Source organism: Stegostoma tigrinum, chromosome 3, assembly GCF_030684315.1.
Source record: "Stegostoma tigrinum isolate sSteTig4 chromosome 3, sSteTig4.hap1, whole genome shotgun sequence".
Lineage (NCBI taxonomy): Eukaryota > Metazoa > Chordata > Chondrichthyes > Orectolobiformes > Stegostomatidae > Stegostoma > Stegostoma tigrinum.
The window spans coordinates 25,401,624-25,425,408 of NC_081356.1; the positions used below are offsets into that span (position 1 = coordinate 25,401,624).

Genomic DNA, 23,785 nt, shown 5'->3' on the forward strand with positions numbered 1-23,785 from the left:
TTCTGTCAAGCTTTTTTGATGACCAGCTTGTTTGTGCATTTGGTGAGATAGGAAGCAATGAGCAAGTTGGGCTATTGACAAAGCAATAATCCCCCTTTACTGATAATTGACAGTTGCCTAGTGGGAAACACATCAATGCTTGTCATAGGCATAACAGATGCAGTGAGATGCTTCTGCCATTGAGATCAATCTAGTCAAACTTCTCATCTGATTCTGGCATTTTCTTGCCATAGTCTATTTGGCTCAGGCCCCCATAAGATTCCTCCCATAATCTCTCCAAGTACATTTTCCCTTTTTAAATACATGAGTGTAGATCCACTAAAGAGAGAGTCTGGGGAATTAACAATAGAAAATAATGAAATGGCAGGTGAACTGAACAGACATTTTGGATCTCTCTTCACTGTTCAGGTTACAAATAAAGTGAGGGAGAAACTGGAAACAATTACAATCATCACGGAAAGGTTCTAAAAACACTGTTAGAACTAAAATGTGACAAGTCCTGTGGCCCTGATGGACTTCACCCTCAGGTGTTAAATGAAGTGGCTATTAGGACAGTAGTTGGGCTGATTTAAATCTTTGAAAGTTTGATGTACAATCTTCTTGAACCCTAAAATTCTGTTGGAATATGACAGATTTGATGCTGAAAAGATATTTCAGCTTCTGAGACAGGCTGAGGGTACAGTTTAAAAACTAGTGGTCTCCTATTTAAGGTGCAGTGAGTTTTTTTTTCTAAGAGTATTAAGTGTCTTTGGAACTCTCTTCTTCAGACAGTGGGAGACAAGTAGTTATTGCAAATTCTTAAAGCAAAGATAAATAGATTTTTGACCGACAAGGAGTCAACAATTATCAGGAGTAGACAGGAATGTGGAAAAGAAGAAACAGTTAGATCACTTATGATCTTATTGAACAGTGGAGTACGTTAGAGATGCCATATGTTTGTAAATAACACAAAGTGACATGTAGGGATATGCAACTTTACTGGTAATAAGAAATGCTTTGTCACATTAATATACCTCTATTGAAACAGTCTAACACAGTGACAGACAGATTGAATAGTGATGCCTTTGAGTATTTTGGCGTTGTTTGCATCCCATTAATCACCACTATCACACAATGAAAGAGAAGATTATGATAAATCTGTACCCCGGTGCTCACAGGCTCCCAGCAGGTTAATTATATTTGGGTGATGTCCAAGTCTGCACAGAACTTCCAATTCACCAGCAAAGTCTCGGTGATCATCTTTGGATGCATATTCTGTAAGAATAAGAATCACAGTTAGGGCCATGGCAAAATTAGTTCCAATGGCATCAGTTAAATTTTAACATCCAACAGTAAGTGCTAAGAATGAACAAATGTTTACATTTTTGCACCATTTTCACATGTTTTGAGCACCAGTGAGTAATTAATTGTATTTACATAGCAGCTTCATTGTAATAACATGTCCTGAGATGCTTCACAATATCACCAAGCCACATAGAGAGATGAAGACCAATGGCTTGGTCAAAGAGTAGGGTTTAAGAAGCAACTTAAAGAAGAATAGGTAGAGTGATGGAGAGGTTTAGGGAGGGAATTCCAGAATTACAGGCCCAGTTAGCTGACAACATACTGCCAATGGTGATGCAAAGGATATTGGAGATGTGCAAGAACTGGAGGAGGAGGGCAGTAATCACAGTGGGTTGTAGGCTGGCAAACATTAGCGATGGGGAGGAGTCAAGACATTAGCACACAAAGATGAATGAACTCTGTATCCAAACCTTCTGATAAACCTTATACACAAGTTCAATATCAGTTTGTGTTAAGTTTTAGTTATTCCCTATTTTGAAAAATTAATGGTAATTAAAGGTTAGTTAACCTGCTCCTTAATCTAGAAAAGGTAGAAAGTATCAACCTAAAGAGTGGATTGATTTGATATGGAGATATGAAAGGAGAGCACACTTGTCAGTTGTCCAGGATTATCTGAGGTTTCAATTGAAGGTTAATCTCTCCTTTAAAAAAAATGCATGAATATAACTACATTGATTGAAGCATGGGATGTGGGCGATGCTGACTGGGCCAGCATTTATTGCTCCTTCTTAATTGCCCTTGAGAAAGTGGAAGTGTGCTGCCTCCTTGACCTGCAGCTATCTGTTTGGTTCATGTAGAGCCACTAGGCAATTAGGGAGGGACTTCCAGGATTTTAATGCAGTGGCAGTGAAGTTACAGCGATATATATCCAAGTCAGGATGGTGAGTGGCTTGGAGGGGAGCTTGCAGGTGGTGTTGTTTCGAGGTGGTGATGGCTGTGGAATTGCAGTCACAAATGGTGCTGAGCATTGTGCAATCACACAACCACAGAATTGTTACGATGCAAAAGGAGGGAATTTGGCCCATAACAAATGTTTTGGTTCTTTTACCAAGTGCCAATCTCCTGCTTTCCCCTACATCCCTGCATAACATTTCTATCCAAATAATCACCTAATGTCCTCCTTGAATGCCTCACTCAATGTGCCTCCACTACATTTTTTTTAAAAAAGGATAAATCATGTGGCACTGTTCTATTAGTTAGAATGAGGTATTGAGACTTATAAAAAATGCTAATAGTCCCTAACTGGATTGTGATACTCTTGTAATTCAAAGCAGTTTTTTTTTGATATAGTCATAATAAAGATGCAGAGCTTTACATGCATGGCAAAGGCAAGGGATGAAGAGCAAAGCGTTAAACTGCAACCATAAGCAGTCTGGTAAGATAAGATAGGGTTTGTCATTCTGCAGCTGATATGAAATAAAGAGTTTGAGAGAAACAATTTCCTTTCCTGGCTGAGCCCGGAACAAGGGGGCAAAATCATAAGATTTGAGCTATGCCGTTCGGGTCGGGGGGTGGGGTGATGTTAGGGAAGCACTTCTTCACACAAGGGTAGTTGAAATCTGGAATTCTCTCCTTCGAGAAGGAAAAGAAGCTGGGTGGCCATTGGAAATTGTTGAACTGTCTCCAGGGGCTGAATTCAGTTCTTTTGTTCATGTTTGAACCAAGACTGTAACGAGGTCAGGAGCTGAGTGGTCCTGGTGGAACCCAAACTGTCCGTCACTGAGCAGGTTATTGCTGACCAGGTGCTGGTTGGTAGCACTGTGGATCACTTTCCATCACTTTACAGAAGATCAAGAGTGAATTAATGGGGTAGTTAATGGCTAAGTTGGATTTGCCATCTTTTTGTTTATTTAATGAACTGTTCTTACCTTTCATTCTTTTAATGGCAGCATTCATTTTGTGTCCATCCTTCTTGATTCGAGCCTTCAAGACTTGTCCAAAATTTCCTTCACCAATAATATCTTCAAATTTTATATCATCCCAGTGCAGGACAGGGTAAACAATTGGCATTCGCAGCTGGGGCTTTGGTTTCCTGGTCAGAGTGAGAGTCCCTGAATTAAACTGAATTATAGGTTCCTCCCTCTTCAAAGGAAAGAAAAGGCAGGTTAATTGTCAATCTGCAAGGAAGAAAAGTCTTAGAATGATTATAGTTATATCGAATCATACAGTAAATATCCTTGGGATTAAGATCCAGAAGGGCATAAGCCCAGTTTCCCGTATCCTGTTCATCTTATTTGTACTGGGCGAAAAAGAAGCACAGTGGTGTACAGTATTGGGTGTAGATTGAGAGCAGCATCAGAAGAAGATGCTGATGGGTTGTAATGCTCTTGGACACTCGGTTGTACAGACACTTGACTCAATTAGTTCAAACTGAGAGTCTTTACAATTTTGTCTTAGGATCCATTACCACCATAGGTAGGGAGGCACTTGATAGTAGTGTGAAGTGCAATGAACTGCAAGAAAGTCCTTTTGAGGAATGAGGGCAAGTGTGATAGTGGAAATCCTGGTGTGAGTGCAGAGACATAGCCTTCTATCAGGGTGGTCACCTGTTGTGGGTGTGGTAATGGTTGGTGACCTTTTGCTGAGGCTGGGAAAGTCTTTTATCAGGATTTCCATCTTCCAGGTCTGGGAAACTTCTGTCAGGAGGTTAGTGGTGGGAATGAGTGGAGGAGGTGGCTGAAAGGAGGCTTGGGGAGGGAGAGGGAGGTTCCTTTATTCATTAATGGGATGAGGGCATCGCTGGCTAGGCAGCATTTATTTGCCTATCCCTTATTGCCCAGAGGGCAGTTAAGGGTCAACCACATTGTTGTGGATCTGGACTCACATGTAGGCCAGACCAGGTAAGGGTGGCAGTTTCTTTCCTTAAAGGACATTAGTGAATCAAATGGTTTTTCCTGACAATTGACAATAGATTCATGGTCACCATTAGATTCTCAATTTGAGATAGTTATTGAATTCAAATTCCATCATCTGCCATGGCAGGACCCCAGATGTTGTCTGGATCTCTGGATTAACAGTCCACTGATAATGCCACTAGGCCAGTACTTCCTCAATTGTTGCAAAATTGCAAGTGGATTGGGAAATGAGAAGTTGGCTATAACTGGGGTAACAGGGAGAAGGTGGCTTGCTGGGTGGTGTCTGGGAAAAAGGAGACTTCTGCTAATGAGAGGGAACAGTCTTAAAGTTGTCATCAAAGCATCACTCAGCCAACTAGGATCCAATAGAACTGAAATCACTGAAGTAATAAATTTGTTGTAAATTAATTAATGTGGAATTTCTAGCTTAAACTGTATATATTCAGGAGTGACTGTATGTGTAAAAGACATAGCAGATTCTCCTGAAATTAACATTTTGACAGTTGTTAAATTTAAATCTGATACTGAGATCTGAAATTTAGTGAATAGGGTAGCAACTGCCTGGTTATGAACATGTGATAGTAATGGATTAGCAATGACTTCATGTCTGGAAGTGTGTTTGGGGTAATGGCTTTTGATGTGTAGAAAACATGTATCAGTTATTTTGAAAAAAAGTGTTTTGTTGTTAGTTAAATCAACATCTGTTGATTTGTGCCAATTTAAATACTCTGTCCAGGGAAGTAACACTTCCAGTGGTGTGCCCCAGTTTTAGGTTTAATGGAGAGCTGATATTTGTTGTGGACCTTGCTGAGCTCTTCAGATTCTGCGTCTGTGTGAGTCCAAACATCCCATACGTCTACACTAATACAGGAGATAATGTTATTACATGACTACATCATCTAATAAATGATTTGTATGAATGATAAACGAGCTCTGGAAAGCCAAAATGTAGTCTTCAAAAATACGCAAAATGCCCTCAAGCAGTTTTCAACAAGAGACATTGATTTAAAAAGTCATTTGAGCTCTGACTAAGGGTATTAAGGGCTTATGAAACTGAGGCAGATAAATGAAGATCGAGAGCAAGCATAATCTAACTGAATGTTGAAACAGGCTTTAGGAGATGAATGGCCTCCACCTGTTCCTATTGTGAATGATCGCATACCAAAAAACATTTAATTTTAGTGGAATTGGCTGGATACATCCAGTAAACATAAACTAATATTTTGAAACTAATCTTGAATTCCAAGAGTTATTACTCCAGCTTGAACTCTGTATGAACTGCAACATTTTATTACTGAGAGAATCTACAGCAAATTGTTTGCATAATTGGGCAACTATTAATGCCAACCCTGCAATGTTAGGTCATATGATCCTACCGAGCTGTTTTGGAAAGCTTGTACCATTTTCCGTTGGAAATTGTTTCTCTTGAAGTGAATCACAATGCAAAAGGCCAATAAGATTGTTAGGCAGGTCATTCCTGCTGATCCCAGAATGGCGTAGAGTAGCAGCCTCCCCTCCTGCTGGCGTCTGTAGTACACAGCTGGAAAAAGACAGCATCAGTGTTCAGATGTGCTTCAGGGATTTTACACTGCAGATGATCATAGAGACTCTTGGTGCAAGAGGCCATGCAGCGCTGTACCTGTGCTGGCTCTTTAAAAGAGCTATGTAATTTGTCTCTTTTACTTTATCTATTTCCCACAGTGCTGCAAAGGTTTTCTTTTCAAGTATTCATCCAATTTCTTTTTGAAAATTATTACTGAATCTGCTTCCACATCCATTCCAGATCTAATGAACTTGCTGTGGAAAAAAAATCTTTCCCACCTTGTCCTTTTGACTCTTTTGCCAAATATATTAAACCTGAGTTCTCTGGTAATCATCCGTCCCACCACGGGAAATAATTCTTCACTATTCACTCTGTCAAAACTCTTCATGACATGGAATGCCTTTATTAAATCTCCTCTTGATCTAAGGACAATAATCTCAGCTTCTCCACTCTGCCCATATAATGTGTTTTTTCTTTGGTACTATTTATATAAACCTCCTCTGTATCCTCTCCAGAGTCCTGAAGTCCAGTCTAGGGACAAACCGGCATGATAACCCTGTAAACTGTTGGATGATGTTCTAGCTGCTGATTTTTATTTATAGTGCCACATGTGCAAAACACCAGATGGACAAATTTTGGAACATAAGACCAGAAGACATTGGAGCAGAAGTAGCTATCAGCCCATCAAATCTCTCTGCCACTGAATGAGATTATGGCTGATTTGATAATCCCCAACTCTGCTTTCCTGCCTTTTCCCCTTCACCTGGATTCCCTTCCTGATTAAAAATCTATCTCAGACATGAATCTATTCAAGGTGCCAGCCTCAACAGCCCTCTCCAGGAAAGAATTCCACGGAGTCACTACCATCTAAAAGAAGACATTCCTCTTCTGTGTCAAACGTGTTATCTCTTATTTTAAAATTATGCCCTCTGCTCCTCAGCTGTCCCACAAGTGGAAACAACATTTACACATCTACCCTTTCAAGTCCCCTGAGACTCTGTATGTTCGCACAAGGTTGCCTCTCATTCGAAATTCCAATGAGTATAAGCCCAACTGCCTGATCTCTTCTCGTAACGTTCATGGTGGGATGGGAGGTCTGCAGTCTATTCATTTTCATTCAAGGATTATAACAGGTAAGGTAGATGAGTTTAGAGCCTGGGTTAGTATTTGGGTTCTGATGTTGTAGCCGTTACAGAAACTTGGTTGAGAGTAGTCCCGGGCTAGCAGGGATTAGATGTTTAGACTTCGGTGTAAAAAGGGTTGGGGAATTGCGTTATTGATTATACATAGCTATACTAAGAAAGGATACCTTGGGAGGCTTATCCAGTGAAGCCACATGGGTAGACTTTAGGAATAAGAGAAGTGCAATCGCTATGATGGGGTTATGTTATTGGCCTCCCAACAGCCTGTGGACAACAGAGGAACAGCTATGTAGGCAGATCATGGAATGATGGAAAAACAATAGGTTGTTATAGTGGGTGATTTTAACGTCCTCAGTATTGACTGGGACTCCAGTTGTGACAAAGGGTTAGATGGGGCAGAAATTGTTAGGTCCATTAAGGAGGATTTCTTGAAACAACATGTAGATAGTCCAACTAGGGAAGGGGTTGGGCCAGACTTTGTATTGGGGAAAGAGCCTAATCAGGTGATTGAAGTTTCAATGGGGGAGTATTTTCAGAAAAGTGATCATAACTTCTAAGTTTTAATATAGTTGTGGTCTTCAGGTGAGAGTGCTAAATTGGGAGAAGGCTAATTATAACAGTCTGAGGCAGGCACTGGAGAAATGATATTGGGGTGGCTATTTGAGGATAAATCAACATGTGACATGGGGGAGTCTTTTAAAGGCCAGTTGGCCAGAGTTCAGGGCAGGCATATTCTTATGAGGATGAAAGTTAAGAATAACAAAATTTGGGAACCTTGGATGACAAGAGATATTTAAAGGTTAGTCAATTTGAAAGGGACCCATTAATTCCTACTCTTAGTTTCCTTTCCGCTAAGAAGTTTTCTATCCATCTCAATACACTTGCCCCAATCCCATACGCTTTAACCTTGTACAATAATCTCTTACATGGGACTTTCTCAAACGCCTCTGTAAGTCCAAATATATCACATTAACTGGCTCTCCCTTGTCAACTCTACCAGTTACATCTTCGTAGAATTCCAACAGATTTGTCAAGCATGATTTCCCCTTCATAAATCCATGCTGACTCTGTCTGATCCTACCACTGCTTTCTAAATGCTTTGTTATAAAGTCCTTACTAATGGATTCAAGAATTTTCCCCACTATCAGTGTTAGGCTTACCGGTCTATAATTCCCTGTTTGATCTCTACCTCCTTTTTTGAACATTGGAGTGACATTAGCTGCCCTCCAATCTGCAGGGACTGTTCCAGACTCTATAGAATCCTCGAAGATGACTACCAATGATCCATTAGTTCTAGAGCCACTTCCTTAAGTACACTGGATGTAGAAGCGTGGTGACAAAGTGGTTAGCACTGCTGCCTCACAGCGCCAGGGACCTGGGTTTGATTCCAGCCTCAGGCACCATTTCACTACTAATATTGATCTCCCTCAATTCTTCCCTCTTGCTAAACCTTGCATTGTCCAATGTATCTGGTATCTGAGTGTAACGCTAGCAGAATATAGACCAGTTGGAAAGTTGAGCGCAGAAATGGCAATTGGAGTTTTATTCCCAACCATTGGAAAGTCAAATGCAAGAGAAAAGCACACAGTAAATGGCAGGACCCTTAGAAACATTGATATACAGAGGGATCTTGGGGTGTAAGTGCATAGTTTCCTGAAAGTGGTAACACAAGTGGATAAGGTGGTAAAGAAGGCATATTGCATTCTTGCCCTCATCGCCTGGGATATTGGGTATAAAAGTTGGCAAGTCATGTTGCATCTGTGTAAAACTTCAGTCAGAGCACATTTGAAATATTTTGTGCAATTCTGGTCATCACACAATAGGAAGGATGTGGTGGCTTTGGAGAGGGTGCAAAAGAGGTTTACCAGGATGTTGTCTAGATTGGAGTGTATTAACTATAAGGAGAGGTTGGAAAAACTTGAATTGTTTTTGCTAGAGCATCAGAGACTGAGAGTTGACCTGATAGAAGCATATAAAATTGTGACAGGCATGGATAGGGTGGATCGTCAGAGTCTTTCTCCCAGTGTGGCAATGCCAAATACTAATAGGAAGACGTTTAAGGTGAGAGGGGGAAAGTTTAAAGGAAATATATGAGGAAAGTAAGATAATAAAATGTGAGGCTGGATGAACACAGCAGGCCAAGCAGCATCTCAGGAGCACAAAAGCTGAGGAAAGTGTTTTTTTTATACACAGAAAGTGGTAGGTGCCTGGTATTCACTGCCAGGTAAGGTGGTAGAAGCAGAGACGATTTTTTTTTAAGGGGCATTTAGACATGCATGTGGACAGGCAGGGAACAGTGATACAGATCATGTACAGGCAGAGGGGATTAGTTTCAAATGTCATCATGGTCAGTACAGATACGATACGATGAAAGGCCTGTGCCTCTACTGTAATGTTCTATGTTGTTCTATGTAAACACTTAACATTGTAATAGTACAAACTATATTGGTTATTCATTGATAATAAACCAGCAATTCTGTCCTTATTTTAAGGAAACCTGGTTGATGGATCATTTCGTTCTAAATCTAACGTGAATAAATCATATGTTTGGCCAAATTGGGACTGCAATTTTGAGTAGTTTCCCATGGAGTAGAGGGACCAGAATGACAGTGCACTCTCTCCCATTTCAGTTGTAATGCATTCTCAGCTACTTGCATTTGTATAGCGGCTTCTATGGCCACTAGGTGTTTCAAAAAAGTTTACCTGCAAACTAAATTGTATTTTTTGGAACATGACACTTACAAGGCAGGCAATTTATACATAGAATGCTCCTGCAAAGGGCAATATGATCAAGAACAGATTATCAGTGCTTGAGATGTTGATTGAGGTATGAGTATTGGTGAGGCCACAAGGGCCATAGACATTCTTTGAATTAATACTGTGGTATGTCCTCCCCAGAGTGACTCTTACAGCTGATCCAAAAGACACTTCTCCAAAAGTGCGGTACTCTCTCACTACTGCTTTGGAATGTCTGCCGTGGTTTTGTGCTCAACTCCTGGAGTGGAGCATGAAACACTCAATCTTCTGGCTAACAGGATAACATTTAGCAATAGCTGCAATATTAGGCCATATTTGCTCAGCTGCTAACTAAGCTGAGCTAAACAGTTAATGTTTATGCTGAAATAAGAAGCAGAGGCTCTGGAATTTCTTATCAAGTCATCATGAGTTCATCAAAAGATGTATATTCAAAAGTTGCTCAATTTCCACTAAAGACGTACCTGTAGATTCTGGCAGCGTATGTAGTTCCATGGTCGGGTTAGGGTGACTCACCCCAATGTTATTCTTCGCATAGATTTCCACCAGGTATGGCGAATTTGCCTCCAGCCCTCGCAGCTGGAACTGTGAAACAACATTTTCTCTCACATTGATTTCTGTCTCCTGAGTGTAATCCTCTGCCCCATAGATTTTGTAACGTATTACAATTGATGATATTGAGTTGCCATCTTCAATTAACCATGAAATAAAAGCTGAAGAGTCGGAGATATTAAAAATCTTGACTTTAGCAGGAGCAGGGGGCCGTTCTGTCAAAATCAATAAGATCGAGTGGTTAACTGCACTGCTCTTGACTCTCAAACCAACATATGGAGGTAACCACATTGACCACAGAATTCTGGTAAGTTGGATTAACTACAAATTTCGATGCGATTCAGCAGCACAGATACTTGGGTGTACATGAGTGTCTGAAGGTGGCAGGATAGCTTAGAAAAGCATGGCCTTCTTTATAAAGGCATAGAGTGTAAATGTAGGGAATTATGTTCCAACTCTAAGAAACACTGGGGTTCAGCCTCAGTTTGAGTGCTTAAGTCTTTGAGTCATTTTGCTAGTAACGTCAAGGAGAATTCAAACTAACCCTCTAGGGGCATGGGAACCAGAAGACAGTATTAGAGAATGATACCGGGATGCAAAATTTTCTGGGGGGGCAGCAGCACTGGAATAGAATAGTAAGTTAATAGGTAGTGTCTGATTCAGAGAGAAATTGAAACATTTTAAATCTGTTACGTTGCGTGTACACTCGTCAGAGGCTGAGGGGTGACCTGTTGGAATTTTATAAAATCTTGAGGAGCATGGATAATGTGAATAGCTAATGTCCTTTCCCTAGGTTGAGGAAGTCCAAAACTAGAGGACAAAGGTTTAAGGTCAGAGGGGAAAGATTTAAAAAGGATCTGAGGAGTAACTTCTTCAAGCAGAGGGTGGTGCAAATATGGAGCTGGTGGAGGCTGGTACAATTACAACATTCAAAAGGCATCTGGATGGGTATATTAATAGGCTTTGCAGTTCCCACTCTTGTCGCTCGCCATTATCGATTTAGGACTTACATGCAAAATGATGACATGTCTCCATAAGGCTTCAGTACTGATGCCTAAACAAATACAGAAATGCTTTGAGAAGTGTTCAAGGGCAAGCTGATGTTTCAGTTTGGGAGCCTTCTTCAGAAAAATGTTCCTGCTCCTCTGATGCTGCCTGGCCTGCTGTGTTCCTCCAGTTCTACACTGTATTATCTCAGACTCCAGCACTGGCAGTTCTTACTGTCTCATGGTTTCAGAAGGACTTGGAATGGCGAGGAGAATGGCCAAAGAAGTGGCAGATGGAATACATTGTGGGAAAGTGTAAGATATTGGTAGGAAGAATGCAGACATACGCTATTTTCAAAATATGGAAAGGCTTTGGAGAACAGAAGCACAAAGGGACTTAGGAGTCCCGAGTTCAGGCTTCTCTTAAAGTTACCTGACAGATCCAGTTAGCAGTTAGGAAAGCAAATGTAATGTTTGCATTCATTTCAAGAAAGCTAGAAAACAAGATCAGAGATGAACTGCTGAGGCTGTATAAAGCTCTGATCAGACCATGTTTGGAATATTGTGAGAAGTTTTGGACTCAGTATCCAAGGAAGGATGTGCTGGTATTGGAAGGGGTCAAGAGAAGGTTTAAAAGAATGATTTTGGGGACGAAGGGCTTGTCATGCGAGGAGCAGTCAAGGACCCAGGGTCTGTGTTCAATGGCGTTTAGAAGGAAGAGGGGAATCTCATTGAAATTTACAGAATTACTGAGACACCTGGACAGAGTGGTCATGGAGAAGAAGTTTTGACCAGTAGGAGAGACTATGACTGAAGGGACAACTTCAGAGTGAAGGAACAACCCTTTAGAACTGAGATGAGCAGGAATCTTTTTCAGCCAGAGATTGGTGAATCTGTGGATCTCATCACTGCAGAAGACTGTGGAGGCCAAGTCATTGAGAGTACTAAGACATAGATGGATAGGTCCTTGATTAGTCAGCGCATAAAGGGTTATGGAAAGAAGGCAGGAGAATGCATTTGAGAACCGGCCATGATCAAATGGTGGAGCAGATGTAATGGGCCAAATGCTAAATGCTGGCAAAGGGAACTAGATTAATTTAGGGTCTGGTTGGCATGGACAAGTTGGGGCAAAGGTCTGTTTCCATGCTGTTCAGCTCCAAAACTCTATGAATGGCCTAATTCTACTCCTACATCTTTTAGTCTTATGAACAATGAACAAGAAGAACCCTTTCAGCCTGCTTTGCCATTCAATGAGATCATGACTGATCTGATTTTAACATCAGTTCTGATCATCTTTCAACCTGTTGATAATCAAGAAACTACCCAACTTAAAAATATTGAATGACTTTGCATCTGCTGGCTTTTTGAGGAAAAGAATTCCAAAGATTCACAACCCTCAGAGGGAAGAAGTATGTTTCCTTATCAATATTTTAACTGGGTGCCTCCTTAATTTTAAAATATTATCCTTGGTTTTAGATTCCCCACAAGAGGAAACATCCTTTCAATTACCTCCTGGCCAAGTTCCTTAAGGACTTAACACCATGAGGATACAGGCTTGGTCTATCCAGCCTTTCCTCATAAGACAATCCACTAATTCCACGTATTAGTCAAATAAACCTTCCCTGAACTGCATCCAATAGGTAAAATCCTTCATTTAATACAGTGACCAGTAGTGTGCATAGTGTACCATTTGTGGTCTTACTATTGCCCTGTATAAGGGGCAACATGGTGGCTCAGTGGTTAGCACTGCTGCCTCACAGCACCAGGGACCTGGGTTTGACTCTACCCTCAGGCAACTGTCTGTGTGGAGTTTGCACATTCTCCCCATGTCAGTGTGGGTTTTCTCTGGGTGCTCTTGTTTCCTTTCACAGTCCAAAGATGTGTAGGTTAGGTGGATTTGCCATGCTAAATTGCCCATAGTGTCAGGTATGTTTAGGTTTGGGGGATGGGTTTAGGTGGGATGTTCTAAGGGTTGGTGTGGACTTGTTGGGCCGAAGGGCCTGTTCACACACTGTAGGGATTTGATGATTCTATAACTGAAGTGTAGCATTCCAATTCTTGAATTCAGTTCCTCTCACAATAAAACTAACATTTTAATTGCTTTCCAAATTTTTTGCTCTACTTGCATACTAAAACCAACAATTCATTCATTAGAACATTCAGTTCTCTTCATGTAGAGAGCTCTGCAACCTCTCCCCATTTAGATAAAATGTTTTTTTTCTTATTCTTTCTGCTAAAATGGACAATTTTACACTTCCCCACATTATACTCCATTTGCCAGTTCTTTGATTTTGCTTTTAACCTTTATATATGCCTTTGCTACCTCTTTTTGGGCTCTTCACAACTCACCTTCCTACCTATTTTTGACAAACATCGGCAAATTTAGCCATCATAACTTTAATTCCTTCATATAAATAAATTATATAAATTATAAAGAGTTGAAGCCCCTCATGTTCCCCTGTGGGACACTGTGACATCTATCAACCTGAAAAAAAATCCATTTATTCCTACTCTCTGCTTCCTGTTAGCCAATTTTCTCTCTACACCACTCTATTAGTCCCAACGCATGAGACTGTATTTTCCACAATAGCCTTCTGGAAGCCTAAGCAAGAATGCATCCTTTTTATCTGCTACACAAATTACTTCAAAAGATGGTAACAAATTAGTTAAACATGATTTACTTTTGACAAAACCATGTTAGCTCTATCTGATTGCTTTGAACTTATCCAAGGTGCCTTGTTATATTGTCTTTGATTGTAAGTTCTAACATTTTCTGCATTATAGATGTTAAACTGAATGGCCTGTACTTTCCTGTTTCTGCTTCCCTCTCTTTTTAAATAAAGGAGCTCCGTTTGTTATTTTCTAGCCATGAGGAACCTTCCCTAATGAGTTTAATGAGTCTAATGAGTTTACTGCAAATGCTTCAGCCACATTACTTGCACTGTTGTGTTGAGCTGACCCACCATATGAGGATGAAGATATTTGTGGAGACGCCTCCTCCAATCAACTTTTTAGTTGTCCACCCCTGTTCTCTATGAGATGGAGTAGGACTGCAACGTATAGATCTGAACTATTGGCTGTGGAATTGCCTAGTTCTTCTTATACTGTTTGGAATGCAAGAAGCCTTGTTTTATAGCTTCACCACATTGACACCTCGTTTTAAGGCATAAAAGCAGAAGTTGCCGGAAAAGCTCAGCAGGTCTGGCAGCATTGTGAAGAAAAAAATCAGACTTAACGTATCAGGTCCGCTGACCCTTCCTCAGAACATTAATGCTGATTTTCTTCTTCGTAGATGCTGCCAGACCTGCTGAGCTTTTCCAGCAACTTCCGTTTTTGTTCCTGATCTACAGCATCCTCAGTTCTCTCAGTTTTCATTTTTAGGCATACCTGGTACACACTGGCACGCCTTCCTGCATTCTTAATTATACCAGGGTGACTGAACCTTTAAATAATTTTAAGGCAGAGGTAGATAAATTCTTGATTACTAACTGGATAAAAGATTGTTGGGGATGTACAGGAATGTAGAATGGAAGTTAAAATCAGATCAGCTTAATCTTAGAGAATGGAGGAGCATGCTGGAAGGGCCAGGTTGCATAGGTTTAATACTTTCTGATGTTAGTCTGAATCTGGCACAAAGTCAAGAGGACCTCCAGGCATTAATCAGTAGTAATGTCATCAAAAGGAAGGCAAAGTAAGCAGCCAATGACACAGGAGTAATCTCATGACCAGCAAGCCAGGAAGTAAAATGCGCTGATTATCTTTCAACTCTTAAAAAGTTTACAGAATAAAAACAAATGCAAAATACAGATTAGAAGCTGATGCATCTTAAATTTTATCAAATATAATTAATATTTTGGAAATCTTACCATGGATTACAAAAATTGAAATTACACAATCAAAAAATGACTTGTATACCAGTTATAACTCATTATACACACAGTATACATTGTAAATACAACATCCTCGGTTTTTTAACTAGAGACACAGAGTACAAGAGCAAGGAGATGATGTTGAACCTGTATAAGATATAGGTTAGATCTGAGCTGAGTATTGCATATAGTTCTGTGTGCTACATTATAGGAAGGATGTGAACACGGTGGAGATAGTGCAGAAGCAGTTTACAAGAATGGTTTCAGGGATAAGGAGCTTCAGTTATGAGGACAGATTGAAGATGTGAGGACAGTTCACCTTGGAATGAAGAAAGCTAGGGGAGAAATCTGATAGAGGGTTTTAAAACCGAGTGAGCTGGAGAGAATAGATAGGGAGAAACTGTTCCTACTCAAAAGGAATGAGAGGGCATAGATTTAAAGTGATCTGCAAAATAATAAAGGATGAAGTGTGGAAAAATATTTTTCACTCAGCAAGTGGTTAGGGTATGGAATGCACTATCTGGAAATATGGTTCAGTTGATGCATTCCAGAGGGCATTTTTCAGTTATTTGGATATAAATAATGTGCAAGGGTACAATATGGAGAGTGCATTGCAAAGGGACGATACTGGGGACAAAATAGGCAATGATGCTCATTTAACAAGCTAGTGCAGGCACGATGGTTGAATAGCCTCCCTCTGTGCTGAAACACTTCTGCGATTAACAAGACTGGGCTTTTTAAAAATAGTTTTGGCATTAATCTCACAACATAAAAGGGGAATTTCTCTTCAGCGTAGTGCTATGTCTATTGAAGACTGCAGGGTTTTCAACTGTGCACTTTGTGGAGAAATGCAGAAGCACTGATAGAATTCTCGTTTTTGGCATTGAACTGCATATGTTGAGACTCTCAAAATTATTGTCATTTTTAGAGGAATTATCTAGTTCACAAGTTCACTATCATTACTGTCGCAAAGTCTGGATAAAAATACAGTTTCTACCTATGTAAATATCCACGGTTAAAATAAATAGTCATGTCTCTGCTAAGGTGCATTAATCAGTAGCTCTTTGCAATAAGGTCAATTTTAAAGTTGTTGGCAATTGTCTCCAAAAGAGCCAGAAACAGTTTTGTTTACTGGCCTAAGTGATAACATCACACTGTAGAAGGCATTGTGAACAGGAAGCGGTCTTCTGCACAGTTTATTAAACTTAATAAATGTAATTAGTTAATTTATTAATTAAATAAAGATGTCTTATTTTTGAAACAAGAGTTTAGGCATTGCAAAATTACATAAACTTAATGCAGAGAAAGGCCATTCAGCTCAGCAGGTTCACTTGGTATATATTCTCTACACAAGCCTTCTCCCATTGTAATTCTTCTCACCCATTCAATGCTTCCTTTTTTTTATTTTCTCCTTTTATGTACTTATCCAGCTTTCCCTAAAAGGCATTGTTTTTCCTCACTTCAACTGGTTCCTGTGGTAGTGAGTTTTACATTCTTACTACTAAAGAAATGTTTCACCTGAATCCTCTATTGGATTTAACAGTGAGCATCTCATATTTACGATCCATTCTTATGGACTCTTCAGACATGGAAAGATTATATCTGTATCCGATCAATCCCTTTGATAATTTAAAGGAGCATAATTGGATCACTCCTCAGTTTTCTTTTTTCTGGACGGTATTACTGCAAACAAGTTTCAGAAGCAACCAACGGGAAATGAATAACTTACTGTTGCTATATGTCCATGAGGTTACCATGTCACACCATTCACCCACTGAGTTTGTCTGTGCTCGCACTCGGCATTGGTACTGATGCTTAGGCTGCAGGCCCTCGATTTCCAGGCTGGACTGGTTTCCAGGAACATCCAGGGTAGTGGGCTTTTCTTTACTGTCATTGGCAGCATGGCACTCCACGTGGTAGGTGATATCCTCCAGGTTCCCAGGAACTGGCTGCCACTTTAGCCAAAGGGATGTTTGGCTTTTGGGTATAACTTTAAAACCCATTGGAGCAGGAAGAGCTGCAACACCGACACAACAAAGAACCAATATTTTATTGTTGATTAAACATTTACTGTTTGTGCAAAGATGAAATGGAAATGATTGAAACTAAAAATTCCAGTTCTCTTATTCAGGTAGGTTTCAAAAGCATAGAATAGTACAGCACAGTGCAAGTCCTTTGGCCCACAATGTTGTGCCAACCTATTATTCTACTAAGATCAAAAAACTATTTGAATGCTGTGAAAAACAGTATGTAAATATTGCTTTAAAATCAATGCAAAAACTTCTTTCTGTAGGTGAAATGCTCAGTTTAAAAAAGGAGAGATAGACTTGTGAACATGTGAAGTATTAATCTCTTGATACTGACACTGGTTTATAACAGCAGTTTGTATCTTCAAAATTTGGCTGCTTCTGACTTAGTGTCATAGAGTCATACAGCTGTACAGCATGAAAACAGGCCTTTTGGCCCAAACCGTCCAGGCCGACCAGATGTCATAGAACATAGAACATAGAACATAGAACAGTACAGCACAGAACAGGCCCTTCAGCCCACAATGTTGTGCCGACCATTGATCCTCATGGATGCACCCTCAAATTTCTGTGACCATATGCATGTCCAGCAGTCTCTTAAATGACCCCAATGACCAATGTCCTAAATAAATCTAGTCCCATTTCCCAGCATTTGGCCGATATCCCTCTAAACCCTTCTTATTCATGTACCCATTCAGATGCCTTTTAAATACTGTAATTGTACCAGCCTTCACACTTCATCTGGCAGCTCATTCCATACATGCACCAACTTCTGGATGAAGAGGTTGCCCATTAGGTCTCTTTTAAATCATTCCCCTCTCACCTTAAACCTATGTCCTCTAGTTCTGGACTCCCACACCCTGGGGAAAAGACTTTGGCTATTCACCATATCCATACCCCTCGGAATTTTATAAACCTCTATAAGGTCACCCCTCAGCCTCCGACATTCCAGGGAAAATAGCCCCAGCCTATTCAACCTCTCCCTATAGCTCAAACCCTCCAACCCTGGCGACATTCTTGTAAATCTTTTCTGAATCCTTTCAAGTTTCACAACATCTTTCTTAGAGGAGGGGACCAGACTGAACGCAGTATTCCAAAAGTGGCCAAACCAATGTACAACTGCAACATGAGCTCTCAACTCCTATACTCAATGCAGAGATCAATAAAGGCAAGCATGTAAAATGCCTTCTTCACTATCCTGTCTACCTAGGATTCCACTTTCAAGGAACTATGAGCCTACAGTTCAAGGTCTCTTTGCTTAACAACACTCCCCAGGACCTTACCATTAATTGTACAAATCCTGCCCTGATTTGCACTTGTAAAATGCAGCATCTTACTTTTACCTAAACTAAACTCTATCTGCCACTCCTCAACCCATGGGCCCATCTGATCAAGACGCCATTGTACTCTGAGGTAACCTTCTTAGCTGTCCACTATACCTCCAATTTTGATGTCATCTGCAAACTTACTAACCATGCCTCTTATGTTCACATCCAAATTATATATATAAATGACAAAAAGCAGAGAACCCAGCACCGGTGCTTGTGCTAGGCCTTGTGACTGACTGTTTATTACAGGCCTCCAGTCTGAAAAGCAACCTTCCCTCGCCACTCTCTGTCTTCGACCTTTGAGCCAGTTCTGTATCCAAATGGCTAGTTCTCCCTGTACTCCATGTTAATATCTAACTAATCTTAATTTGCACCATGTCCTGTTCACCGATCACCCTTGAATTTGTTGAGTTACAGTGACTGCTGGTCCAAGAACAAACTGATCTTTACATTTTCTTCCTCTTGTTCAAATCGTTTTGTGGCCTCCCCACTCCAGTCCCACAATTCTTGGAGATCTCTGGTCTATTTCAATTCCGACCACTCAATTCATCCACTGTTGGTTACCATTACTTCAGATGGCTGAGCTGCAGGTTTTGGAATCATCTTCCTAACTCTTTATATTGCTCTCTCTCTCTCTTCCTTTAACATGCGGTTGAATTACTTAGGTTTTTGTAGAGTCTTTTGGTCAAGTGTTACAATGCTTTATGATGTTGTTCAGTATCATTTTTTAATTTGAGAATTCCATGAATTACTTTAGGGCCGAATCCCACTGGAGGTCTCTAAATGCAATTTGTTGAGATTGCACAACAAAGTATAGGAGTTAAGAAATGTAGGTCCCTTTTAAATTGTTTGAGATTAAGTTCAATACTCATCAAACTTTGTAATTAACAGCTGAGTGCTAGGGCCTTCTTATGGTGCAGCTGTAGAGTCCCTAGTCCTTGATCAGGAGGCCTTGGTTCAAATCCCACCTAATCCAAGATGTGTATAATTACATTTCTGAACAATTGCTTAGGGAAAATTAGATCAAATTTTTAAAAAAGGCTGCATGCTTTCCAACTATATTTCAATTTAGTTCCCTCTCCTTACTTTTCCTTCACTTTTGATTTGCATTGCCTGTTTCAAGCTTTGCACATAAATTATTCAATTAGAAACACAATTAGGATCCCCCTCGTTCTCACACACCACCCTACCAACCTCCGGATACAACGCATTATCCTCCGACACTTCCGCCATTTACAATCCGACCCCACCACCCAAGACATTTTTCCATCCCCACCCCTGTCTGCTTTCCGGAGAGACCACTCTCTCCGTGACTCCCTTGTTCGCTCCACACTGCCCTCCAACCCCACCACACCCGGCACCTTCCCCTGCAACCGCAGGAAATGCTACACTTGTCCCCACACCTCCTCCCTCACCCCCATCCCAGGCCCCAAGATGACATTCCACATTAAGCAGAGGTTCACCTGCACATCTGCCAATGTGGTATACTGCATCCACTGTACCCGGTGCGGCTTTCTCTACATTGGGGAAACCAAGCGGAGGCTTGGGGACCGCTTTGCAGAACACCTCCGCTCAGTTCGCAACAAACAACTGCACCTCCCAGTCGCAAACCATTTCCACTCCCCCTCCCATTCTCTTGATGACATGTCCATCATGGGCCTCCTGCACTGCCACAATGATGCCACCCGAAGGTTGCAGGAACAGCAACTCATATTCCACCTGGGAACCCTGCAGCCATATGGTATCAATGTGGACTTCACCAGTTTCAAAATCTCCCCTTCCCCCACTGCATCCCTCAACCAGCCCAGTTCATCCCCTCCCCCCACTGCACCACACAACCAGCCCAGCTCTTCCCCCCCACCCACTGCATCCCAAAACCAGTCCAACCTGTCTCTGCCTCCCTAACCGGTTCTTCCTCTCACCCATCCCTTCCTCCCACCCCAAGCCGCACCCCCAGCTACCTACTAACCTCATCCCACCTCCTTGACCTGTCCGTCTTCCCTGGACTGACCTATCCCCTCCCTACCTCCCCACCTACACCCTCTCCACCTATCTTCTTTACTCTCCATCTTCGGTCCGCCTCCCCCTCTCTCCCTATTTATTCCAGTTCCCTCCCCCCATCCCCCTCTCTGATGAAGGGTCTAGGCCCGAAACGTCAGCTTTTGTGCTCCTGAGATGCTGCTTGGCCTGCTGTGTTCATCCAGCCTCACATTTTATTATCTTGGAATCTCCAGCATCTGCAGTTCCCATTATCTCTCTCTCTCTACTTACTCTTGGTGGTTAATAGATGAAAAAAGTCATGGTGATTTGGAAATAAATATTCTGATGTGCGTTAGAGCACTTCTGGATCCTCTTCCCCTTCTTTTTGATCCTCCTTCTAACCTAGAACCTATCTATCTCTGTCTTGAATACACTCAATGATTTGCCCTCTGCAGCCTTCTGTGGTAATGAGTTCCACAGATTCATCATCCTCTGGCTGAAGGAATTCCTCCTCATCTCAGTTCTAAAGGGTTGTGCCTTCACACTGCGGTTATACCTTAAGTCTGAGACTCTCCTACTAGTGGAAATGTCTTCTCCATGTCCACTCAATGCAGGCCTCTCAGTATTCTGTAACTTTCAATGAGGCTTCTCCCTCATCCTTCTAAACTTCATCATGTGCAGACCCTGAGTGCTCGACCGCTTCTCATTTGACAGACCCTTCATCCCCGGCATCATTCTTGTAAACCTCCTCTGGACTCGTCCAAGCAAATCAATCATTCTTTAGATATAAGCCCAAACTTGCCTACAATACTCCAAATGCAATGTGACCACAGCCTTAGCAGTACATTCCTGTTCTTGTATTCTAGCCTCTCAAAATGAATGCTAACACTGCATTCGCCTTCCTAATTACCAAATAAATCTGCATTTTAGTCTTAGGAGAATCCTGACTAGAACTCCTGAAGGCATGTAAAGAAAACATCTGAAAAAAATTGCTCACAATAGAATCCATGCGATTTATCTGCAATTACTGAAAATTCCAGGGCAAACCCAAAGGATTGGCAACCCTATGTAGGAGAGGACCTGAAATGGATCTGAGTGATGTAAGTACTTGACCATTGTTTTTAAATGGTGTGACCTTCCTTTGAACTGAGAACCGGCCAAGTCAGTGTCAAAGGTCATGGTTAAGTATTTAATGGCATGTGGAGTTTTAATCCCATTGTGTTCACAGATCTTCCCTCCCCCAGCCACCTTTCTAATTCCTTCCTGCCTTTCCTTCCTGTGGGTATTAAGTCAACCTAGGATAACATGGTGCTGGTAGCTCTCCAAAATCTATCCAAGTGCTTTATTTTGCTTCTGTCTAGACAATAGCAGGCTCTTCTACACTGAAGAGCATCACAGGCAAATTCATTTCTGATCTCATTGAGTATTTATGCCCTTACACGATCACAAGGACTCACTGAGCGTGAATCCAATATTACTATTCCGCACTCTATAACAAAGGCTCACTGGAAGATCCCCTCTGCTCTCCTGCTTAAAATCAATGATATCTTTCTAATTAATTGCATTGACAAATTCAAACACTACATAAATCATTATGATTCATGTTCAGTGATGCTATGACATTTTGCTGACAACATCTGGCACAGAGTGATCAACTGAATTATTAGTGCAGCAATAATAAGTCACATAGGCACTTTTAAAACATCACTCAAAAATGTTTGTTTAGAAAAGCTGGCACCATAACAAGAAATCCAAACAAAATTTACAATGATGTAGCCCCTGTAGCTTTGTGCATATGATATTTTACCAACTGGAGTTCAAATAAAATGCTTGTACCAGCACTTCAGTTGTTAACTGCAACTGATGGTGTAACTGGAAATTGCCTGAGACAGGTTTTAAAATTAACATAAAGTCTGAACATATTGTTAAACAAGAAATCAGTTGTTCTTTGGAGATTTGAGTGCATTGTGGAGCTCGTCTACTGGGACAGATGTGAACCCCACACAGCATTAGAGGAAAAATTGCTTATGTGGGTGCAGCAATGATTTCTACTTCCATTTATCAGTCAGTCAGAGACACTAAAAAAACACTGTTTAATCATTCTGTCCTATTCTGGGCTTCCTACCATCAATGGACTGATAATCCAGATATGCAAGTAATGTCTCAAGCAGGTTGGAATCCCACCATAGCAGATCAAATATGAACTCAATAAGATCTGGAATATAAGGTCTAATGATAACCATGGAAAAAAAGTAGATTGAGATAAAAACACATCTGATTCGCTAATATCCTACTGAGAAGAAAAGGCTTCACCTTTCCAGTAAGTCACTTGGTTTTTATCAACCACTAAAACCACTAAAACCACTCAGAAAAAGAATGAAACCAGAAAGACCACCTAGTGTTGACCCAGGCACCGTGAACAAGACTGTCAAACTCAGTCATGTTGACGCTACTAAGTCCCCCTTGGTAACAGTCGGAGGCTGATGCCAAAATTAGGACAACTGTTTCACAGACTCGTCATGCAAAAGCCTGACGTTGTCTGCAAAGTATGACCATGAGCATGACTGACCCAGACATCCCCATCACTATGTATGTCCAGCAGAGGTGGAAGCAGAGTGGCATAGTCAGGAGGCAGTTGCAGTGGAAATTCTAATACTGACTCCAGACCCCAAAAAGCCTCATGGCATTAGATCAAAGATGGTGTGTAGGTTACAAAGACTTATTCACCTCAGGTACTAATTGATAAATCACTGCTCCTCCGTGTTGAACACCATTTGGAGGAAGCATTGAGAGTGACAAAGGTACAGAATGTACTCTGGGTGAGGGATTTCAATGTCCACCACTAGGAGTGGCTTGGCATCATTATTACGGACCAACCTGATTGAGACCTACAGGATATAGCTGCTACACTAGGTGTGAGGCAGGTGTGGAGGGAACAAATAAGAGGGAAGAACATACTTGACCTCATTCTCAGCAGTCTGCCTGTTGCACCTGCAGCTGTCTATGCCTGTATCAATAAGAGTGACCACTGCACAGTCCTTGTGGAGACAAAGCAGCATCTTCAGATTAAGGACACACTTCATCACGTTGTGTTGCAGTATCACCATGTTAAATGGGATAGACTTTGAACAAATCTAGCAACCCTAGACTGGGCATCCGTGAATTCCTTAGTGTACAGTTTTTGCCCCACACAAGTTCAGCAGTATCATCAATGATCTTCTCTCCACCATAAGATTAGAAGTAGAGATGTTTGAATAATATTCAGCAAAATTTGAGGACTGCACTCCTCCCCCAGGTGCTGATGCAATCTGTGTCCATGTGCAGCAAGACCTGGACCATATCTACATTTGGGCTGACAAGTGACAAGTAATATTCACATCGCAGAAGTGTTGCCCACTGGCCATC

The 23,785-nt window shown here is 41.1% G+C and overlaps 1 protein-coding gene across 1 annotated transcript in view; it reads right to left on the minus strand.

Moving 5' to 3' along the window:
* Window positions 1-23,785, minus strand: part of tek (TEK tyrosine kinase, endothelial) — a 95,912-nt gene that overhangs the window by 20,123 nt on the left and 52,004 nt on the right. The window contains exons 12-16 of the mRNA XM_048526822.2: window positions 16,775-17,062; window positions 10,103-10,405; window positions 5,576-5,739; window positions 3,213-3,426; window positions 1,144-1,254 (exon numbers count right to left, since the gene is read on the minus strand). Coding sequence (XP_048382779.1) covers window positions 1,144-1,254; window positions 3,213-3,426; window positions 5,576-5,739; window positions 10,103-10,405; window positions 16,775-17,062 — 1,080 coding nt within the window. The remainder of the gene's footprint in view (window positions 1-1,143; window positions 1,255-3,212; window positions 3,427-5,575; window positions 5,740-10,102; window positions 10,406-16,774; window positions 17,063-23,785) is intronic.